The sequence below is a fragment of the Trametes versicolor genome (genome assembly GCF_000271585.1).
Source record: "Trametes versicolor FP-101664 SS1 unplaced genomic scaffold TRAVEscaffold_12, whole genome shotgun sequence".
NCBI lineage: Eukaryota > Fungi > Basidiomycota > Agaricomycetes > Polyporales > Polyporaceae > Trametes > Trametes versicolor.
Window position 1 is genome coordinate 1,902,608 of NW_007360332.1, and position 17,441 is coordinate 1,920,048.

The window sequence follows — 17,441 nt, forward strand, 5'->3', positions numbered from 1 at the left end:
GGCGATCTCCACAAGTTACCTAGACTCAAAACATCATGAACGTACGGAACTGGGCCTCGTGGCTCGCGGCGCCGACGACGAACAGGCACCGAGATAAGGTTTGATGGCGCATTATCCGCATCTGGTAAGTGTAGAAGTTCAGGGTGCGCGAAGTCCTCCCCATTTTCTTTCGAAGTCGGACTGAACATAGAGAAACACTCTGATATAGTTTACAGCAAACTCAGTACTAGAAGAGATACAGCGCAGTTGGCTTCCCCGCCGTAAAGGCGGGTACTAGACCCGGGGGCCACGATGAGGCCTGCGCTATCCCCGGGAAATACCCCATTCACACCCCCCATGATATACATTACTCAGTCTACTATCGGACGTCAGTCTGCGCCGGAGGGCCACCTTCAGCAACGACCCGATCGGATCGTCGTTGAAGGTCGTCCCCGCGGGCTTAACTTCCGAGCGTACTGGGTCAGCCGAATCCGCGTCTTGTTCCACAGCCGTATCCGCGTCTTGGTCCAGCTGAGCGTCCAGGGTCTGCCAAATCCGCCTCTTCTTTCAGATGTCGATGCGTCCAAGTAGTCGGCCACCTGATGTCGGTCAAGTCCAGTCCTGCGCGGCGCTATCTACAGAAAGAGAACGTGAAGGGGCAGAGAAGAGAAAAGACCTGCCACTGAAGATAAGTACGGGATCATCGAGCTGATAAAAGTGTCGACGTATCGATTAAACATGGAGCGCATGCTTCCATGGTGGACCCTCGTCGCCTCAGGTCCAGCGCGTGGCCGAGAGCACAAGAGTCTTCATGAGCCATTGGCTGCACGCAATGTCAGTCAGTTTCGTGTGCGTTATTGACAGAAGGTGAAGGGATCATCAACTCACAATCTAGACACGAGTGTGCGCTTCAAACGCTTGCCCTAGGTGTCGACTATGTGAGCGGCCTGGGAAAGCATGCAGTGCACTTGGGGCGGGGGAGGTGGCGGTATGAGGGAAGGAGGATATGGCGAAAAGGGAGGTTGATATACGTCTGGACTCGAGAGGAGGCTGACTGGCGGCGAACCTCCGGCGCTTGTTGAAGCGAACAAGCGGCTGACCTTGGTTGACTTGTTTCTCCGATGTATTCTATATCTGACTGCAGACGGATACAATGAGTGTGCATCGAGGAAAGCGTCGTTTAATCTTCAAGAGAAGGCTTTACGGGACGAACGGTCACGTTCAGGTACTACGCAGCGCCCATGGCTCACTGCACATACGAGGGTCAGAACGTCCCAGGAAAAACAAGACACCAGTCTGCTTCATGCGTCCGATGAACGATCGTTGAAGCTGTCAGAGTCTCGATATGGTTATAACATTGTGATCATCGGAGGAGTGTTGTTCGCGGATACAAGGCAGCGATAGCCGCTTCTTCTACACCATGCGACTTCTAGCTTCAAGCCATTCACGGCAGGAGCAAGAATCGCGAGAGCAGTTTAGGGAAGTTCGGCGTGCCCAGGCCCGTGACGGGGTCCCAGCCCGGCTTCGCCAAGAACCCCTGCGTGCCGCAGTTAGGGTTCGAGCCGTTCGTGATGTCGTTGAACGCGCCGGTAAAGAAGGACGAGTAGACCTGCAGCCGAAGAGGTAGTCAGACCGCGCACTAGTAATGCTAAACAAGAAGAGCGGGGCACGTACGGCAGGGTTGATCCACCCGACGGGGCTCTTACCGATGGCGAGGCGCGCGTCGTTGACGGCGGAGAGGATCGCCGCGAAAGCGGGCGCGGACGCGGACGTCCCGGAGACGAGCCTGAACTGGCCGTCGATCGCGACCGAGAAGTTCAAGCTGTATCATGCAAGCGTTAGCGCACGAGTCCACGCATGGAGCACGAGGTATGGCAAATGCGAACGTACCCGTTGGCGGAGACGTCGGGGTGCGCGCGTCCGGTCGTGTTGAAGATGCCGGGCGCGTAGCCGGGCGGGAACTTCTCGAGGTAGTTCGCCACCGCGCCCTTCTGGAAGTCCGCCCGGGGGAAGACGTTGGAGAATCCGCCTCCTGACGGGAAGCGCTGGAAGACGGCACTCTCCGGATCAGTTACCTGCCAGGTTTCGTATTAGCAAACGTCTCTACGTCCGGAGTCGGCGTGCATACCTTGTGTCCGGGTACGACCTGGGTCGCGCCGACAGAGGTCACGAAGGGGCAGCCACCAGGGAAGGTGGGGCTGAAGATCTTCCCGCCAACCACCTGTTCGCCGCTCTCATTGAGGCAGACGTTTTGACGGCCGCCGACTCCCGCGTCGCCAGAGGAGTAGACGAAAGTGACCCCCGTCAGGCTGATCTACTCAGCACGTTTTAGCTCAGAGGAGTAGAGTTTGCAGTCGACAGGAGCAATACCTTTCCGTACTCGGCGCACTGGCGCTGCATGTACGCCGGGGTAAGGTCGGCCTCCTGGTATCCGTACGACGTCGAGATGATGTGCGCCGGCTTCACAGTACCGCAGTCTTCGCCCTTGTAGCCGCCTGCGGCGGTGTCCGGGTAGATGCCGTCCTGAGTCGGATCGTCGCCACCGCCGGTTGTGCAGAAGTCCTTGTCAAGGCCGTCAAGCAGGTTGTTAAACGAAGCGCCTGGACGTCTGTAAGTCAAACCGATTCCACGGCAGCCGTGCCGAGGCCGTACCTTCGACTGTGTCGCCGACCTGGTACAGCTGCACCTCTTGTTTCTTGCTTCCGATCAGGCCGAGCACGTATTGCAGATCCAGGCTGGACTCTGCGGCATCACCGCCTGGGACGAGGACACCTGTTGGGCGCATTAGGATGTGTAGGGGCTGACGAACGTGATGAAGCCCTTACCTCCATCAATGGGGACGAGCCTCGGACGCTCGCCGATCTGGCTCTTGGAGTAGTTCGCGAAGAAGACGTCAAAGTCAGTCGCGTTGTGAGATTGCGGGGTATATTCGACTGTGCAGGGATCAGCAACCGCGAAGATAGTGCGAGATCGTGGCGGTCCTTACCAACGCCGATCGTGTTCTTTTGAGGTGCGATTGGTGTGTACACAAAGTCGTAAAGAACGCGGAGGCACGCGAGCGTGATCGCTTGGTCGCAGGTCTCCAAGTCACTGAAGAAGTTCTACGCAGCGTTCGATCAGCCGAAGCCCTGCTATGGCGTGAGAGCGGAACGTACATGTACGACGCCTCCTACTTGCGGGCCGGCGACCTTCCCAATATTTTTCGCGCTGCCCAGGGCCGGCGCGGGCTCAGCGCTCCCGTGCCTCGTCACCTTCGTGTCGAAATGGAGCGTAGGCGTGATGAGGTCGACGTGCTTGGAGACGTGCTCGGGCAGGTGGTAGCCCTGGTGGCACGCGAGGTGCTCGCGCCCGTCCTCCTCGTGCTGGTAAACATAGTACTCCGTCCCGAGGAGCTGCTCGGCCTCGTCCACGGTCACGTTCGCGACGAGCCACGCGCCGCTCCCGCTGAGCGCGATCCGGTCGACGCCAATCTGCCCGTCTTCGACCAGCCACGTGCGCACGGCGTCGACGGACGCCGGGGACGGGCGGAACGTGTCCGCGACGCGCGCGGGCGTCCAGTGCTGGCCGTAGTTGGGCGAGTCCGGGTGGGAGACGTCCAGGAGGTATGCCTCGAGGTTCTCGAGGTTCGACTGTACGAGCCCGACGCTGAGCGGGAGGACGCGGTCGGGCTCTGCGCGGCGAATGGGGGTCCATCCTGTGGGCAGAGAGCGACGCGTCTCGTGCGCGACCCGCCTGACGGGGCGCGCTGCGAGCGCGAGTGAGGCGACGCCGAGGGCGAAGAAGCCGTTGAGCAGCATCCTAGGACGAGCCTGGAGGGATCCGGAGTGTAAGATGGGTGCCCAACGAACAATCGTGCTAGTGCTGGTGCGCTATATATACCCCGCCCATAATCGCGAAGCATGACAGATGCCGGCAGGTCGTCCTCGTTGATGACGAGAAGAAGCTGGATGATGGCGAGCCACGCCGTTCGCAAACCGCGTGTTCCGGCGCGCTCTTGAGGGGGACGTTGCGATGTGCAGAGGTTATCAGCGCAGGCCGAGGCACGCCCATGCTATCGTGCTGCTCCACGAATCACGATCAGCCCATACCTGCGTTCCGGCGGGTCAACACTGAAAGAACCCCGCGCTGCGTTACGAACGCGAACTCCGAACGAGTCTTCCATGGATCGCATGACTTCTCCTGGCGGAGCTGCGGGCGGACGGCGGAAATAAAGGACCGCCTTATGACGGTGACCATGCGGTGCTTGACATCTCCATCGGCGATCTATGGCGAACCACACCGCGTGTTCCACTCTGTATATGCACCGGCGGCATCTGCGGGATGCTAGGACCGTCCCGCGCCGTACCAGTACGTACGATTCCAAAGGGCAAACAGAGACCGCTCACTGAGGATGAATAACACTGAACGATGTGAACGTTCTCTACACCGTGCGTGGCCGAGCATCAGAGGTGGACCGTGGCGCACGTTGAACAACGACCCCGACATTTGAACAGATATCATATAAGGTATCGCTACCTGTATATAGTAGATCACGCAGGCAGTGCTCTCATAGCAGAACAGAAGCACTTACCTGCATCCCCGGACCGCTTTCGGTACCGCGATACCACGGAAAGCTCTAGCGAAAGAGTCGCAATGGACGCAACGCAATACAAGATCGTGAATGACGAAAGTCGAATGACGGCTACATCGGGGGGTGCCAGCGGCTCTAGCAGCGGGAGACTTCTAAGTAATGCGACAGAGAGGTATACAACACGTGCGATGCAGAGTCTGGCCGACGTTGATGGGGGAATAGTGGAAAGTGACGAGGCGAGTGGATTAAGCTTCGCCCTCGACAGCGCGCTGCTGTCGCCTGGCCTTTTTCGCAGCGTTCGCGGCAGCGGCCTTCGCCTTCTTGGCCTCTGCGCGCGCAGCCTGGAAGTATTATCAGGACTCGTGCTCGTACAACATGCACCAGAAGTACACGCACCGCCTCCTCTTCCTCCTTCCGCTTCGCCTCTTCCTCCGCCTTGCGCTTCTCCTCCTCGGCCTTCAGCTTCGCGTCCTGACCGTTGACCTGGCTCTTGCCCTTCTTCTTGGCCTCGCGCGCCTCCTTCTCCTCCTGGCGGATGCGCTTGATGCGAGGGTCTACGCCCAGCGCGGTGTCGACGATGCTGCGCAGACGCGCAGTGTCTTCCTTCTTGCGGCGTGCGCGCTCGGACTTGTTCTTCTTCTCGGTATAGCGCTTGTCGTCACGGCTGGGTGCATTCGATCAGCTCTGCAGTCACATATGCATGTATAACTGCACATACTTGTCGCTGCCCTCGTTGACCTCCTTGTCGAGGTACTCGAAGCTCCGCCAGCTGTCGAAGTTGTACCAGAAGTCGTAGAACCCTTCGACTGCTGCCTTCGTGTCGTCGAAGGAACCGAGCAGCGGGACGGGCTGCTTCCGGCTGAAACGCGCCTCGCGCTCGAACACGGGCCCGAATGACTGGAAGAAGAACTTCTCCGGGTTCTTCGCCTTCTGCACCTGCGACGCGGTAGGAACGTCGGTCTCGAAGATGTCGTAGAATGGGTCGACGGAGTCGAACTGCCGCCGACGCTCGGGGTTAGAGAGCACATCGAACGCTTTGGAAATGCACTTGAAGAATGCGTCGTCGTTCGAGTCGCCCGCGACGCCCGCCTTCTTGTCGGGGTGGTGCTTGAGCACCTTTTTCCGGTCTAGCTGAACGTCAGTCATGGGCCCTGACAGGGCCGAGGAAAGCAGTGGTCCGGAACTATATCGAGCAGGTCGTCGAGGATTCGCCCGGTGAACCCCACAGACCTCCTTGAGCGGAGGAGGTCCATGAGTATTTCTGTGTGAGAGACGAAGGTTCGCTCATCACGGGTATAGACACCCGGGAGAGGAGCTCTCTACACAGATCGCCGACCTTGAGAGGACGGGGGCTCACTGCAGCTGCGCGAGACAAATTCACGGGTAGAGCGACTTGTGCAGAGCAAGGTTTAGGCTCAATCAATGCCAGTCATCCGTAGCCCATCATCTCACGGATAGACCCTGGACATTTGCCCGGTGAACCCCAGAAATTGTGCAGCTATGCGCAAGTTTCTGAGTACTCTGCGCGAGAGACGACTGATCCGCTCGTCCGACAGGCGGCAGTGATAAATGTCACGCTTTCTGGGAGAGGAGCTCTCGGCGCAGATACGCCATCCAAGCTTGGACGGGAGCTCGCTGCAGCTGCGCGAGACAAATTCACGGGTGGGAGCAACTTGCGTGTGCAAGGTTCACGCTCCCTGAATCTCGACTGGTCGTCCGGTAGCTCAACTAGTTCCAAATGCTGCTTTCCGCACCCGTTCGATGTAGATGTGTAGAACTCACGTGCAATCTTGATCTGTTCTGGCGTGGCCTTGTAGCGGAGGTGAGAGAGACCGAGAACAGCGTAGTGGTCTTGTTTCTACAATAGAAGGCATTGGACATCGGTCACGCGTTTCAGATGTTTGAGACGTACCTTCCACTCCTTAGGGTCCAGGGTCAGCAAGTCCTCCGGCTCCTCCTCGTCGCCCACACCAAGATCATCCTCCGCGCCGTTGCCGGTTCCGTGCAGGGCCTCGTACCGCTTGCGCTCCTCCTCTGCGTGCTTGTCATGTTCCTCAAACGAAAGGTTGTGTACGGCGCGACGGACATGGGCGAGATACGCCTGCCCCGCGGGGAGCAACCTGCGCTCGACCAGAGCTGTTCTTCCTTGAGCCGGGCAGTGAATGAGAGATGTCTGATAACTCACGCGAGACAGACTTGCTCGACGCCGCGGGCGCCGTCCAGCCCGCAGGTAGAGGTGTAGGTACAATGGGGAGTTCAGTCACGTTCGCCATTGCGATTTTGGGAGAGGAGTGGAGGAGAGTCGGGGGAGACGTCGAAGTCGAGGGTTTAGGCGGTGAACTCGAGGCGCGCAAAGAAAAAATCCCAGCCGTTTCGATCAGGGCCGTTTAGACTTTCCCATTTGGATGACTTGCCACATGGAGCCCACAAAGGCTGGGAGGGTGTCTAAAAGAGGAGCACGTGATACGCGTGATCGGTTCAAGTCGCGTCGCGTTCATCTCTTGCCAGGAAACTCCACGCATCGCAAAGAGTCGCGCTCAGCCACACTAGTAGTGGCACTCATACTCTCCACGGTGCACACTCGACCACATCATCCATATCTCCGGCCGCCCATTGTCGAGTTGCACTAGGCCGTCTTTCTTGACATACCAAGCCCGATCGGCTTGTGGCCCTGCAGCAGACGAAGTCATCTTTGTACGTCAGGGTAGCGGATTCTTCTCTTGGCCTATCAACTTTCCCAATCACTCATACACTCTGTTGTGCACATCACAGCATGGCAACGAACGCGCTTAAAGAAGCGAAGCTTTCAAGCACCCTGTGTCGCTTGAGCCCTCCAAGCTCTCCGTCGAGACTTCGAGTACGCTCAGCGTCGCAGGTCGCAAGTACAAGCACAAACAAGCCACCGCCTCTCAAGTCTAAACTACTTGCTACTCTCGACGCTGAGATACCGAACTGGTTAAACGGGTCGGGTGCCGCCTCGCAGTTAGGAAGCGTCAATACCATCGCGTCGAAGGCCTCACCGCCTCTCACCAACCCGAAACCGTGAGCCGCTCATGCGCATGGGTTTCCTATTAAACCGTCATTGAAAATATCCCCATAGGATACACCCTTTCTTCACGAGCTCGCAAGCGAGCACCGAATCTGCGCCGCCCACGTCTCGAGAGCGATCGAAGACAGCCCCCGCCGCCCCTACGTCGTCCAGAGGCAAATCCAAAGCGAAGGTTGCATTCGCTGCTCCCGCGACCATTCCAGAAAGCGACATAGAGAACCATCCAGAGGCGGCCATGGCGCTGGACATCCAAGACGCGCCACGTCTTCCAGCATTCCTCCCCCAGTACTCTTACAAGGATTACTCGCCTGTGCCAGCAGTCGTCTACACCCCAGACGAGGAGGAGGCGAATGACCTCGTACAGTGCTTGAAGGGTCCTGTGATGGGGTTCGACCTCGAATGGGTTGTACTCTTCCGGAAGGGCAGGTCTGCGATGAGCCACAGGACCGCGCTGGTGCAGATTTGCGATGCGCGGATGATTCTGCTCGTCCATGTCAGCGCGATGAAGAAGTTTCCTCAGAAAGTGAAGGTACGGTGTACTTATCTCGCGCGAGCGTGATTGACCTCCCACTGACATGTTGGCGTCGCTAGGAATTGATCGAGAACAAAGACATCGCGAAGCTCGGCGCGAATATTAAGAGTGCGTATCTCTCATAACGGCATAATATATCTTCGTTTATGGCCCACCATATAGACGATGGCCAGAAACTCTTCAGAGACTACGGCATTCTCGCAAGAAACCTTGTCGAACTGGGGGCCGTTGCACGACAGGTCGATCCCTCTTTCGCTAAGGCACACAAGAGATCCATCGTCAGCCTTGCGAAGGTCGTCGAGACTTACACCCAGAAGACGCTGAGCAAGGGTCCAGTTCGCACCAGTAATTGGGAGACCAAGCCTCTCTCGGAGTCGCAGAAGTTCTGTAAGTGGCCTCGATCTACACTAACGTGATCCACGGAATATTAACAGTGATATCAATGCAGACGCCGCCAATGACGCACACTGCGCCCTCGTGGTTTACAACCGTTTGGTATCTCTCGCGGAGGACGCGGGGCTCACGCTCGAACCCGAGACCATCGGGGCAGACTTGGCACAGGAGTACCAAGCGAAGACCGTCTCGCATTCTGTTTCCCCCGGCGAGCCGGGCCCCTCTACCGTACCCGCAAAGACCCCCAAGGACGCACCACCTGCGCCTCGAGTGGAGAAGCCGACGAGCGTGCCACACTGCAGACCGCGTCCTTACATATGGTCCCGACCATTAGTCTACTCGGGGGAAGCAGGAGCTCCGTTCGAGGGGCCTGGCCCGTCCTCCAGCATGGCATCTTCGCAAACGAGCACGAGCACATCGGCGCCCAGAGAACCTCCTCGACCGCAGCACCTGCGTGCCTACAAATTCTGGCACCAACAGAACATGTCGCTGCCCGACATCTGCGCGAATCTTCGAAGCAAAAGTAACCCGCTCGCGGAGAGCACCGTCATGTGAGTCCTGCCTTGTGCCTTCCCCCCTGACGGATGCGTGCTGACGGAGACTCGGATGGGCAGCTCGTATGTCGTGCGCGCGCTACAAGCCGACCCCACCCTGCCGTTCTCGATGGACCGTCTGAAGGCGTTCGTGCAGCTCGAGGCGGGGTCCTGGGTGCGACACCGGGAGTGGATCATGGAGAAGGACGGCTATGCGAAGTCGTAGCGCTGCCACTCACGCCGCTTCATGATACCCCTCGCGGCTACGCGATCTGTGCAGCTTAGGCTGGATTTATTTGCTGGATTTATTGATATCTAAACCTTTGTTATATGTTGTGTCTAAGCCCCGTCATTTCTCTCCCATTATTGACGTCACGTTCATGGAGTACAAGCTTCGTTCAATGTTTTCTGGCTCTCGCGCTTGGTTCCAGCTTGAGAGCAGTGAGAGTGGATGTCTTTGGCGAAGTATGTCCGCGAAAAGCGCAGGCCTCGTCGTGGCGGTTGTGTATAGTACCCGCTTGCATCTATGAACCAACGCTGCCGCGAATGCATCAGTACAGAACTCTTTGCGATTATACAGAACTCGTCTTCGGCTACAATGGCACCGCTTCTCATCACTACACCTGCCAAATGCAGACAACGCACCGTAATCAAACCTTATCTTGAGCCCTGGGAGAGAGTCTTGCTGGGTGCGAGTTTTCTGAGCCTTCGACACCCACTCTCTTGGGCTGGATATACATGGCGCATGAGAGGTGACTCGTCAAAGCTTCTACGCGTGGTCTGACTACACATGAACTCGGTTCCGGCAGCGCTGCACGTTCGAAGGCTTAGAGGCAGACACCATGAGGGCCGAAGTTGACGCCGCGGCTGATTCATGGTACTTCATGGCGCTTCGCCCAGTCCACGTTCGCACGGACGCGTTCATGTTCTCTCCATTGCCATACATACCCGAGTCAAAAGAACTACGGTCCCGGACACCGTCCCTGGGCAAAACAGGTGCGCCCAACTTATAAGAGTCGCTACCGCCACCTTGCGGGTTTCTGACAAGCCCCCCCTGGTCCGCGTTCGAACTTATCGGCATCCTCATGTCGTTGAGCAGCAGCATGTACGTATTGTGATTGGAAAGCCTGAGCGAGCGACTGATTTTCCTTTCGTAGGTCTAGTATCGTTTGGACGAGTACGGCGGTCATACCCGCTTATTGCGCGGCGTTCTCGGCGGTCATACTACTAGTCACCGCGATACAAACTTATGGGAATCGGAGGGCGTCGGCAGCGGACGCAAGCAGCAGTCCCGAACCAGACCATCTACACGGCTCCAGGACGTTCCTGGGTCGACGACTCTACTCTATTGGCGGCATTGCGATCGCCACTTGCCGACTGATCCAGCTTTTGGTCGTCCTCGGTCTACTTGGAATCTCGGCTTCCGCGATTCTGCGGCACGACAGCATACACGAAAGCGCGGAACTGGACATTCAAATCGCGCAATGTGCCTTTTATGTACGCACCTGGAATGTCTCTGTCCCGGTGTAGTGCTCAACGCGAACTCCCTGCAGATATACGTGGGTATGTTAGGGCTACTAGCGATATTCGGTAACCCTCCACTCGAGCAACGCGTTTTCGCACATGCGTCAATCCTCATCGCCGTGACGTGGTGCGTATACATGTATCGCGACGTCTGGCCTCTTGCGACTTTCACTGAGTCCCCTGCGGATCTCGCCGAGGGCAAAGTTCTCTGGGCAAAGGTCGCATTACTCTTTCTCGGAGGAGTGGCGCTCCCGCTTCTCACCCCGAGACAGTACATTCCTCTCAATCCTAAAGTTCGTGTATTTCTCTTTCTATGTGGCGTGGTCGCTGATCATCACAAAACAGAACACACAACGCGAGCTCGCCCCCGAGCAGACTGCGTCTATACTGTCCATCCTCTCATACAGCTTTGTGGAGTCGGTCGTCTGGAAGGCATGGAGCGTCCCGCGCCTCACCTACGAGATGCTGCCCCCGCTGCCGGAGTACGACTACTTGACAAACCTGAAGCGGAAGAGCTTTCCCGTACGTCCTATACACCCATACGTGAGAGCGGACGCTCACACGCTGCGCCCTCATAGTACTTAGACCCCCTACAAGCCAAGTCTCGCAGACACATTGCATTTGGCTTGATACGAATTTTCGGTGCGCAAATGCCTCAGCATTACGTGAGAATATAGAATTGCTAAACATACGCGTATTCTAGGGTCGCACTTGGGCAAATTAGCTGTGGTTGACTTCGTGATGGTGAGCCTTATGCCTAGTCACGCTGCCGTCGTATGTGATCTGAAGAGGGAACCTAGGCTGTCGTGTCATTTGGGGGACCTCTCAGCGTAAATCGACTTTTGACGTGAGTATCGCTTGAGTGTCCATCCGTATGTGACTATTTAACCAGTCACTCCTGAAGATATCTGGCGACTGGTGGAGTCGATGCACAGATCCGGCCGTGGTTCTGGATCGTGCTCTTCTTCTTCAGCACTTCTACGAGGGACACCCTGATTCAGTGGCTTACCTTCAACTACGTGAGTATCGTCTCCCCCTCGTGCGTTCGCACGTCATGATGCTCGACGCTGACCCTGTTTCTTATGAGGTAGACTCGCATCAATATCCGCGTGCAGGCCATCGTCACGGACCTTGTATTCGAGCACGCCTTGCGCATTCGCGTGAAGGCCGGGACAGCGGAATCGGTAGACCAGGACGAAGGCGAGGCTTCCGATGCCACTGTGGTTGGGACCCCGGACTCGCAGGAGGCGACGTCACAGGATGATGGCGCGACAGGAAACGCAGCCGACAGCTCTAGCACACCCACAAGCGCAGCAGCCAAGGGAAAAGCGAAAGCGCCGCAGAAACTCGATGACGTTAAGGTGGATCGTGCAGAGAAGAACGTCCATCTCATGGGGAGGATCAACAACCTCGTGTCGAGCGACCTTCAGAACCTCAACGACCTGAGTATGATGATCATCTTTTGGAGTACGTATTTTTGGGGTGTGTTTTGTTGATCGGCCTTGCTCATCCTTGCGCTCCGTCGGTATAGCGGTCGAGATGCCATTCCACGTCCTCTTCTGCACTATCTTCCTATACAAGGTTCTCGGATGGAGGTAAGCGCAGAGCTTCAACTACTGTCCAAACGTATCTCACAATGCGTTCAGTGGGGTTGTTGGGATCGTAATAACGGCATGCTTACTACCCATCCCGGGGTACTTTGCCAAGCGTGTTAAAGGCCTACAAACCGAGAGGATGAAGCGTGTATGTCTCGCGCGGTTTCTCTTTTTTGCGCTTTCCTTCACTGAAATGACGCTCGAAGACGGATGCGCGGGTCCAAACTGTCACCGAAAGTGAGTTCACAATCTTCTGAACGTCAAACAATGATCATCTTACGATATACACCCTTACGAAGTGATGAACGTCATTCGTATGATCAAGCTGTTCGGATGGGAGGACCGCATGGCTACGCAACTCGACGAGAAGCGCGAAGCAGAGCTAAAGGCGGTGCGCAAGACAAGGATCCTCAACGCCTGCTTAGGCCTGTTCAAGTAGGCATTCGTGAATAATGGTGTAATCAATTGAGTACTAGTAGCGCTGACGAGTTGGTAGTTACTCATCACCCTACCTTGTCATGGTTCTGACTTTCGCCACATATGTGAGTACGCGTCGCCGTTGAGAGCGCCGCGGACGTGTACTGACGTGCTTTTTAGACTGTGATCTTCAAGCACGAACTGACTGGCAAGCCTGATATCATGCATCGAGAATGTGATGCATTCTAACTCGTCCACAGCGTCGGCGGTGTTCTCGTCAATGACCGGTAAACATCTACTTGACAACACAGGCGCAATGACTACGGCTGACATATTGTTGAAGTGTTCGAAATGCTCCGACGAGCGATGGCAGGGTCCTTCATGTTACTGCCTATGACGACACAAGGTTCGCGAATTTCCAATTTCATAGCAAGCATAATGCTGAATCGTTACATTTAGCCTGGGTGTCCTTAGGTCGAATCTCTGACTTCCTCTGGGAGGTAAGTGCACTGTGCTCTTCGGTTATATCCTCTTTTCTGAATATGTAGCAGACAGAGCTCATCGACGAGTTCGCGGAAGGCAACAGGTTTGAGGGGACGATACACGGAGTCGGATCGACTGCGGTCCCCGAAGACCGATCGGATGTTGTTGGCATTCGCCATGCGTCGTTCACTTGGTCCATCGACTCCACCGCGACCTCGCGTACTCCAGGCAGGACGCGCAAACGGCACTTTGTACTCACTGTCGACGACGAGCTGCTCTTCCAGCGCGGTAAGATAAACTTGATTGTAGGCCCCACTAGCTCTGGGAAGACGTCCCTGCTCATGGCGTTGCTTGGTAAGCTGCACGCACCTCTGTCTTGGAACAATCCTATCCTAATCGCGAATGTTTGCCTACGCAGGGGAGCTGCACTTCATCCCGTCAGGCCCGGACTCGTATGTGAATCTTCCCAGAGAGAACGGTGTCGCATACGCGGCGCAGGAGTCATGGGTGCAGAATGACACCATCAGAGTACGTCGCCGTCTGACAAGTGCGGGGGAGCAGCCACTGACAGCAGAGTAGAACAACATTGTCTTCGGAGCTCCCTACGACCAAGTGCGATACGATAAAGGTAAGAGGCGCGGCGATTCCTTCACCCGATGGCGTCTCATTCGGGTACGATGGTCCAAGTCATCGAACAGTGTGCACTGCAGCAAGACCTCAGCCTCTTTGAAGCTGGAGACCAAACTGAAGTAGGCGAGAAGGGCATAACCTTGAGGTATGTTCAAGTCTCGTGATTGCCGAACTCGGTGCTTACTTCGTATGTCTAGTGGCGGACAGAAAGTGAAGGAACCTAGAGTACTTTTGACACGCGGACGCTTATTAGTCTCTACAGGCCCGGATCACTCTCGCTCGTGCGGTATACTCGTCCGCAGACATACTTCTGCTCGATGACGTGAGCCGCCCTGACCCTGACCGCTTACGTCTCATTTACGCTGGTCTCTTGCGAAGATCCTTGCCGCGCTAGACGTGCATACCTCCAAGTGGATCGTAGAACAGTGTTTTAAGGGTGATTTATTGCAAGGTCGCACTATCATTCTAGTCGTACGTTCTCTGTCCAATTCGTTGCCACGAACTCTCACTACAGATTCCTGTCGGTAGACGCACAATGTCGCTCTAGTCAGCCCGGTTGCAGACTTCGTCGTCGACATGGACTCGCACGGGCGCATTCTAAGTCAAGGCTCTCTTGCCAATGTATTGGAGCACGACTCTCACCTCGTGAAGGAAGTCATAGAAGAACGCGAGGAGATCGAGAAGGCCGAGATTGAAGCGAGTATCGATAAACCGGAGGACGCGATGGCGAAACAAACCGCTGGAAAGCTCGTCATCGATGAGGAGATAGAAGTTGGGCACGTTGGGTGGACGGCACGTACGTGTTTTAAAAAATGTCTCCCTTCTCAAAGCGAGCTGACATTGCCCGGTAGTCAAGTTATTCCTCGGCAACACGTCAAACCGACCCGTTCTGTTTTGGCTCGTCTTTGTCGTGAGCCAGACATCCCACCATGCGCTTATGAACTTGCAGGTGAGCATCACTCTTGACCTCAATCCTCTATGCGTGTCTTATAACATGCTTCATAGTCATGGTATCTCGGTCACTGGGCATCGCAATATGAGACTCGCCCATCGAGCGAGGTATCTCTGCTGCAGTGAGTACCTATACTTAAAACGACATCGACGCGCCTGTACTGACTTTGCGTAGTTACCTGTCGATATACGCCGCTATAGTTGTCGTCATGATGATGCTAGTGGTGCTCATCGTTTTCTGGATCCTCTACGGTTCTATCAGGGCGGCAAGAATAGTTCATCGGAGACTTATCCGATCCGTCCTTTGCACAACGCTCAGGTAAGCCTCGAGTGATCCTCCTTCCGGGACGCGTACCTGATATTCTTGTTAGATGGCTGGATAGAACTCCAACGGCCCGGATCATCACCCGCTGTACCGAGGACATGCAGACAGGCAAGATTGGAAATCAGCCCTTCGTCTCGTATCGCCACTGACAGACCAATTTTGCACGCAGTGGACAACGGCATAGCCGGCACTTCTCAGGTGCTCGTAGACATGACCGTATTCGTGATACTCAAATTCGTCGCCGTAGTAATCTTCACGCCGATCTACATATTCCCTTCCATCGTAGTTGCGATACTGGGCGGCTTCCTCGGGAACGTGTACATGAAGGGGCAGCTTTCGACCAAGCGGGAGTTGAGCAACGCCAAGGCGCCAGTCCTCGGCCATTTCGGCGCTGCCATTAGCGGAATCAGTACGTGATCTCTTCGAAGTCCGTGACACGTAGAGGATGTATTCTGACGGCCGTGTATAGCCTCAATCCGAGCCTACGGCGCTCAGGAAGCTTTCAAGAAAGAGCTATCCGCACGCGTGGACAAATACAGTAGGGTGTATGTCATGCACGAGAACTTCAACAGGTAAGTCCGGCCGTCATACTGCTTGAGCTCTATCGTTGAGCTTATATGCAATGCAGGTGGATCTCCGTGCGCATGGACTTCACCGGAACTGTCTTCGCGAGCACTCTCGCCGCGTATATTGTCTACGGCTCTCGATTGAGCGCGTCGGACACGGGCTTCTCCATCAACACGGCTAGTGAGTGCAATCCTATCGCATGATTAACACTCCGGACGGAATCACTAATTTCACCACAGCCGCACTCAGTGGAATGATATTCTACGTGGTCAGGTATCTGAACATGTTTGAGGTTCAAGGTGAGTGCATAACGGGATATGACCAGGCACTGCTAAAGATGGTCTGGTTGTTCTTAGGCAACAGGTATGTGACACCGTACGTCAGAATTTAGTGCACGGTGCTCAAGTTATCTCTTAGCTTGGAGCGCATACATCAATATCTCTCCGTTGAACAAGAGCCAACGCCTATTTCTGACGGCGTTCCTCCAGCGTACTGGCCCGCAAGCGGACACCTGGTGGTGGAGAATCTCTCTGCCCGGTACTCCCCTGTACGTTCAAGAACTCACTCTAGGCGTAGTGATGTCTGACAGCCTTGCAGGACGGACCGAAGGTCCTGCACGACGTCTCGTTCGAGGTCGCGCCGGGAGAGCGCGTGGGCATTGTCGGCCGTACGGGCAGTGGAAAGGCTCGTTTCCGCATCTGTAAAGGGCCGTACTCAGGACTGACAGTCATACAGAGCTCCCTGACGCTGGCGCTGCTCCGTTGCATCCTCACGGAGGGCAACGTTCTCTATGACGGGCTAGCGACTGACAAGCTCAATCTCGACGCTCTGCGCTCCAATATCACCATCATCCCGCAAGTGGTCGGTTATTTCTTCCATCTCTTGCATTGCGCAGTACATGCTAACGAGGCCTTGCAGCCGGAACTTCTCAGTGGGACACTCCGCCAGAACCTGGACCCGTTCGCCGAATACGACGATGCCCTTCTCAATGACGCACTTCGCTCCGCAGGGCTCTTCAATCTGCAAGAGGAAGGCGATAAGACGCGCATCACGCTCGACACGGAGATCGCGGGCGGAGGTGCAAACTTGTCCGTTGGGCAGCGACAGATCCTCGCTCTCGCGCGGGCTATCGTTCGGAGGAGTAAACTGCTGATCCTTGACGAAGGCGCGTCTCTGTTCAGCTTCTACTGACGCATCGATTGCACAGCTGACCTCTACGCTTTCACAGCTACTTCTGCGATTGGTTCGTTCTGGTAAACGTACGCGTGTCCATGAATCAGGTTGACACCGTTGGACAGATTACGAGACAGACGCGATCATCCAGACGTCCCTTCGCACAGAGCTGGGCAAGGACGTGACCCTGCTCACAGTTGCGCACCGCCTGCAGACGATCATGGACGCCGACAAGATCGTGCGTCTTCTCTCTATTCAACTTGTAGCCTATAATAACGCAGCTAATGCCTCCCACGCTGTCTACAGATGGTTCTAGATGCCGGACGCCTCGTGAGTGGCCCGTCCGATGCTTCACCGACTCGAACGCAGCTGACCAACTTAATCCGGTGCAGGTCGAGTTTGGTAAGCCGAGCGAACTGCTCGAGAACGAGAAAGGCCTGTTCCGCGCACTGGTGGATGAGAGCGGGGACAGGGAGAAGCTGTATGCAACAGCGATGGGCGCGTCAGCGTCGTAGTCTTGGCGTGAAACCACGATAGATGTCTTCGGCAGGGGGTAAGTTGTCATCTTACTCTGAACATATCGCGTGAGCTAACGCGACATAGAGTGGGATGTATATAGGCTTGAAAGACTATATCAGCTTCATCATTAGCACTCGCTATAGGTCGAAAGGGAGCTGGATTTTCAGCCTGCGGTGAGCACACACTTTCGACTCTTCGGGC

The 17,441-nt window shown here is 55.9% G+C and overlaps 4 protein-coding genes across 4 annotated transcripts; 2 read left to right on the forward strand and 2 right to left on the reverse strand.

Moving 5' to 3' along the window:
- Positions 1 to 1,147: 1,147 nt before the first annotated feature.
- Positions 1,148 to 3,810, reverse strand: TRAVEDRAFT_174508 (subtilisin-like protein). The gene is made up of 9 exons (XM_008045722.1): positions 3,135 to 3,810; positions 2,966 to 3,080; positions 2,805 to 2,912; positions 2,632 to 2,751; positions 2,350 to 2,579; positions 2,108 to 2,293; positions 1,870 to 2,054; positions 1,654 to 1,801; positions 1,148 to 1,588 (listed from the first exon to the last, which is right to left on the reverse strand). Exons 1-9 carry the CDS (start codon positions 3,774 to 3,776, stop codon positions 1,424 to 1,426), a joined length of 1,899 nt encoding a protein of 632 aa, XP_008043913.1. The 5' UTR covers positions 3,777 to 3,810; the 3' UTR covers positions 1,148 to 1,423.
- Positions 3,811 to 4,603: 793 nt separating this feature from the next.
- Positions 4,604 to 6,855, reverse strand: TRAVEDRAFT_155203 (DnaJ-domain-containing protein). Its single transcript, XM_008045723.1, has 6 exons — positions 6,735 to 6,855; positions 6,462 to 6,685; positions 6,332 to 6,407; positions 5,268 to 5,676; positions 4,946 to 5,213; positions 4,604 to 4,890 (listed from the first exon to the last, which is right to left on the reverse strand). Exons 1-6 carry the CDS (start codon positions 6,820 to 6,822, stop codon positions 4,795 to 4,797), a joined length of 1,161 nt encoding a protein of 386 aa, XP_008043914.1. The 5' UTR covers positions 6,823 to 6,855; the 3' UTR covers positions 4,604 to 4,794.
- A 467-nt stretch (positions 6,856 to 7,322) lies between these two features.
- Positions 7,323 to 9,282, forward strand: TRAVEDRAFT_40234 (ribonuclease H-like protein; the record flags this gene model as incomplete). Its single annotated transcript, XM_008045243.1, has 6 exons — positions 7,323 to 7,393; positions 7,650 to 8,127; positions 8,190 to 8,238; positions 8,293 to 8,517; positions 8,579 to 9,074; positions 9,138 to 9,282. The coding sequence occupies 6 exons, from the start codon at positions 7,323 to 7,325 to the stop codon at positions 9,280 to 9,282; spliced, it is 1,464 nt and encodes a 487-aa protein (XP_008043434.1).
- An 859-nt stretch (positions 9,283 to 10,141) lies between these two features.
- TRAVEDRAFT_74882 (P-loop containing nucleoside triphosphate hydrolase protein) lies at positions 10,142 to 17,246 on the forward strand (the record flags this gene model as incomplete). Its single annotated transcript, XM_008045724.1, has 41 exons — positions 10,142 to 10,161; positions 10,214 to 10,553; positions 10,610 to 10,873; positions 10,926 to 11,102; positions 11,159 to 11,222; positions 11,284 to 11,324; positions 11,381 to 11,427; positions 11,485 to 11,599; positions 11,672 to 12,047; positions 12,112 to 12,175; positions 12,227 to 12,323; positions 12,382 to 12,412; positions 12,475 to 12,610; positions 12,672 to 12,717; positions 12,773 to 12,827; positions 12,853 to 12,879; positions 12,936 to 12,998; positions 13,052 to 13,092; positions 13,144 to 13,429; positions 13,494 to 13,603; positions 13,655 to 13,703; positions 13,763 to 13,850; positions 13,903 to 13,915; positions 13,968 to 14,027; positions 14,084 to 14,176; positions 14,234 to 14,501; positions 14,557 to 14,654; positions 14,711 to 14,778; positions 14,832 to 14,975; positions 15,028 to 15,089; positions 15,151 to 15,390; positions 15,451 to 15,553; positions 15,610 to 15,728; positions 15,788 to 15,851; positions 15,963 to 16,095; positions 16,146 to 16,409; positions 16,467 to 16,713; positions 16,777 to 16,791; positions 16,847 to 16,959; positions 17,028 to 17,051; positions 17,114 to 17,246. 41 exons carry the CDS (start codon positions 10,142 to 10,144, stop codon positions 17,234 to 17,236), a joined length of 4,788 nt encoding a protein of 1,595 aa, XP_008043915.1. The 3' UTR covers positions 17,237 to 17,246.
- Between the last annotated feature and the right edge of the window lie 195 nt (positions 17,247 to 17,441).

Bases quoted from the DNA above. Each gene is read 5' to 3' on its own strand.
- TRAVEDRAFT_174508 (XM_008045722.1), bottom strand. From the start codon at position 3,776: ATGCTGCTCAACGGCTTCTTCGCCCTCGGCGTCGCCTCACTCGCGCTC. The intron at 3,081-3,134 runs GTACGTTCCGCT...AACGCTGCGTAG, and splicing joins AAGTAGGAGGCGTCGTACAT to AACTTCTTCAGTGACTTGGA. The intron at 2,055-2,107 runs GTATGCACGCCG...GAAACCTGGCAG, and splicing joins AGGTCGTACCCGGACACAAG to GTAACTGATCCGGAGAGTGC.
- TRAVEDRAFT_155203 (XM_008045723.1), bottom strand. From the start codon at position 6,822: ATGGCGAACGTGACTGAACTCCCCATTGTACCTACACCTCTACCTGCG. The intron at 5,214-5,267 runs GTATGTGCAGTT...GAATGCACCCAG, and splicing joins GTCAACGAGGGCAGCGACAA to CCGTGACGACAAGCGCTATA. The intron at 4,891-4,945 runs GTGCGTGTACTT...TAATACTTCCAG, and splicing joins GGAAGGAGGAAGAGGAGGCG to GCTGCGCGCGCAGAGGCCAA.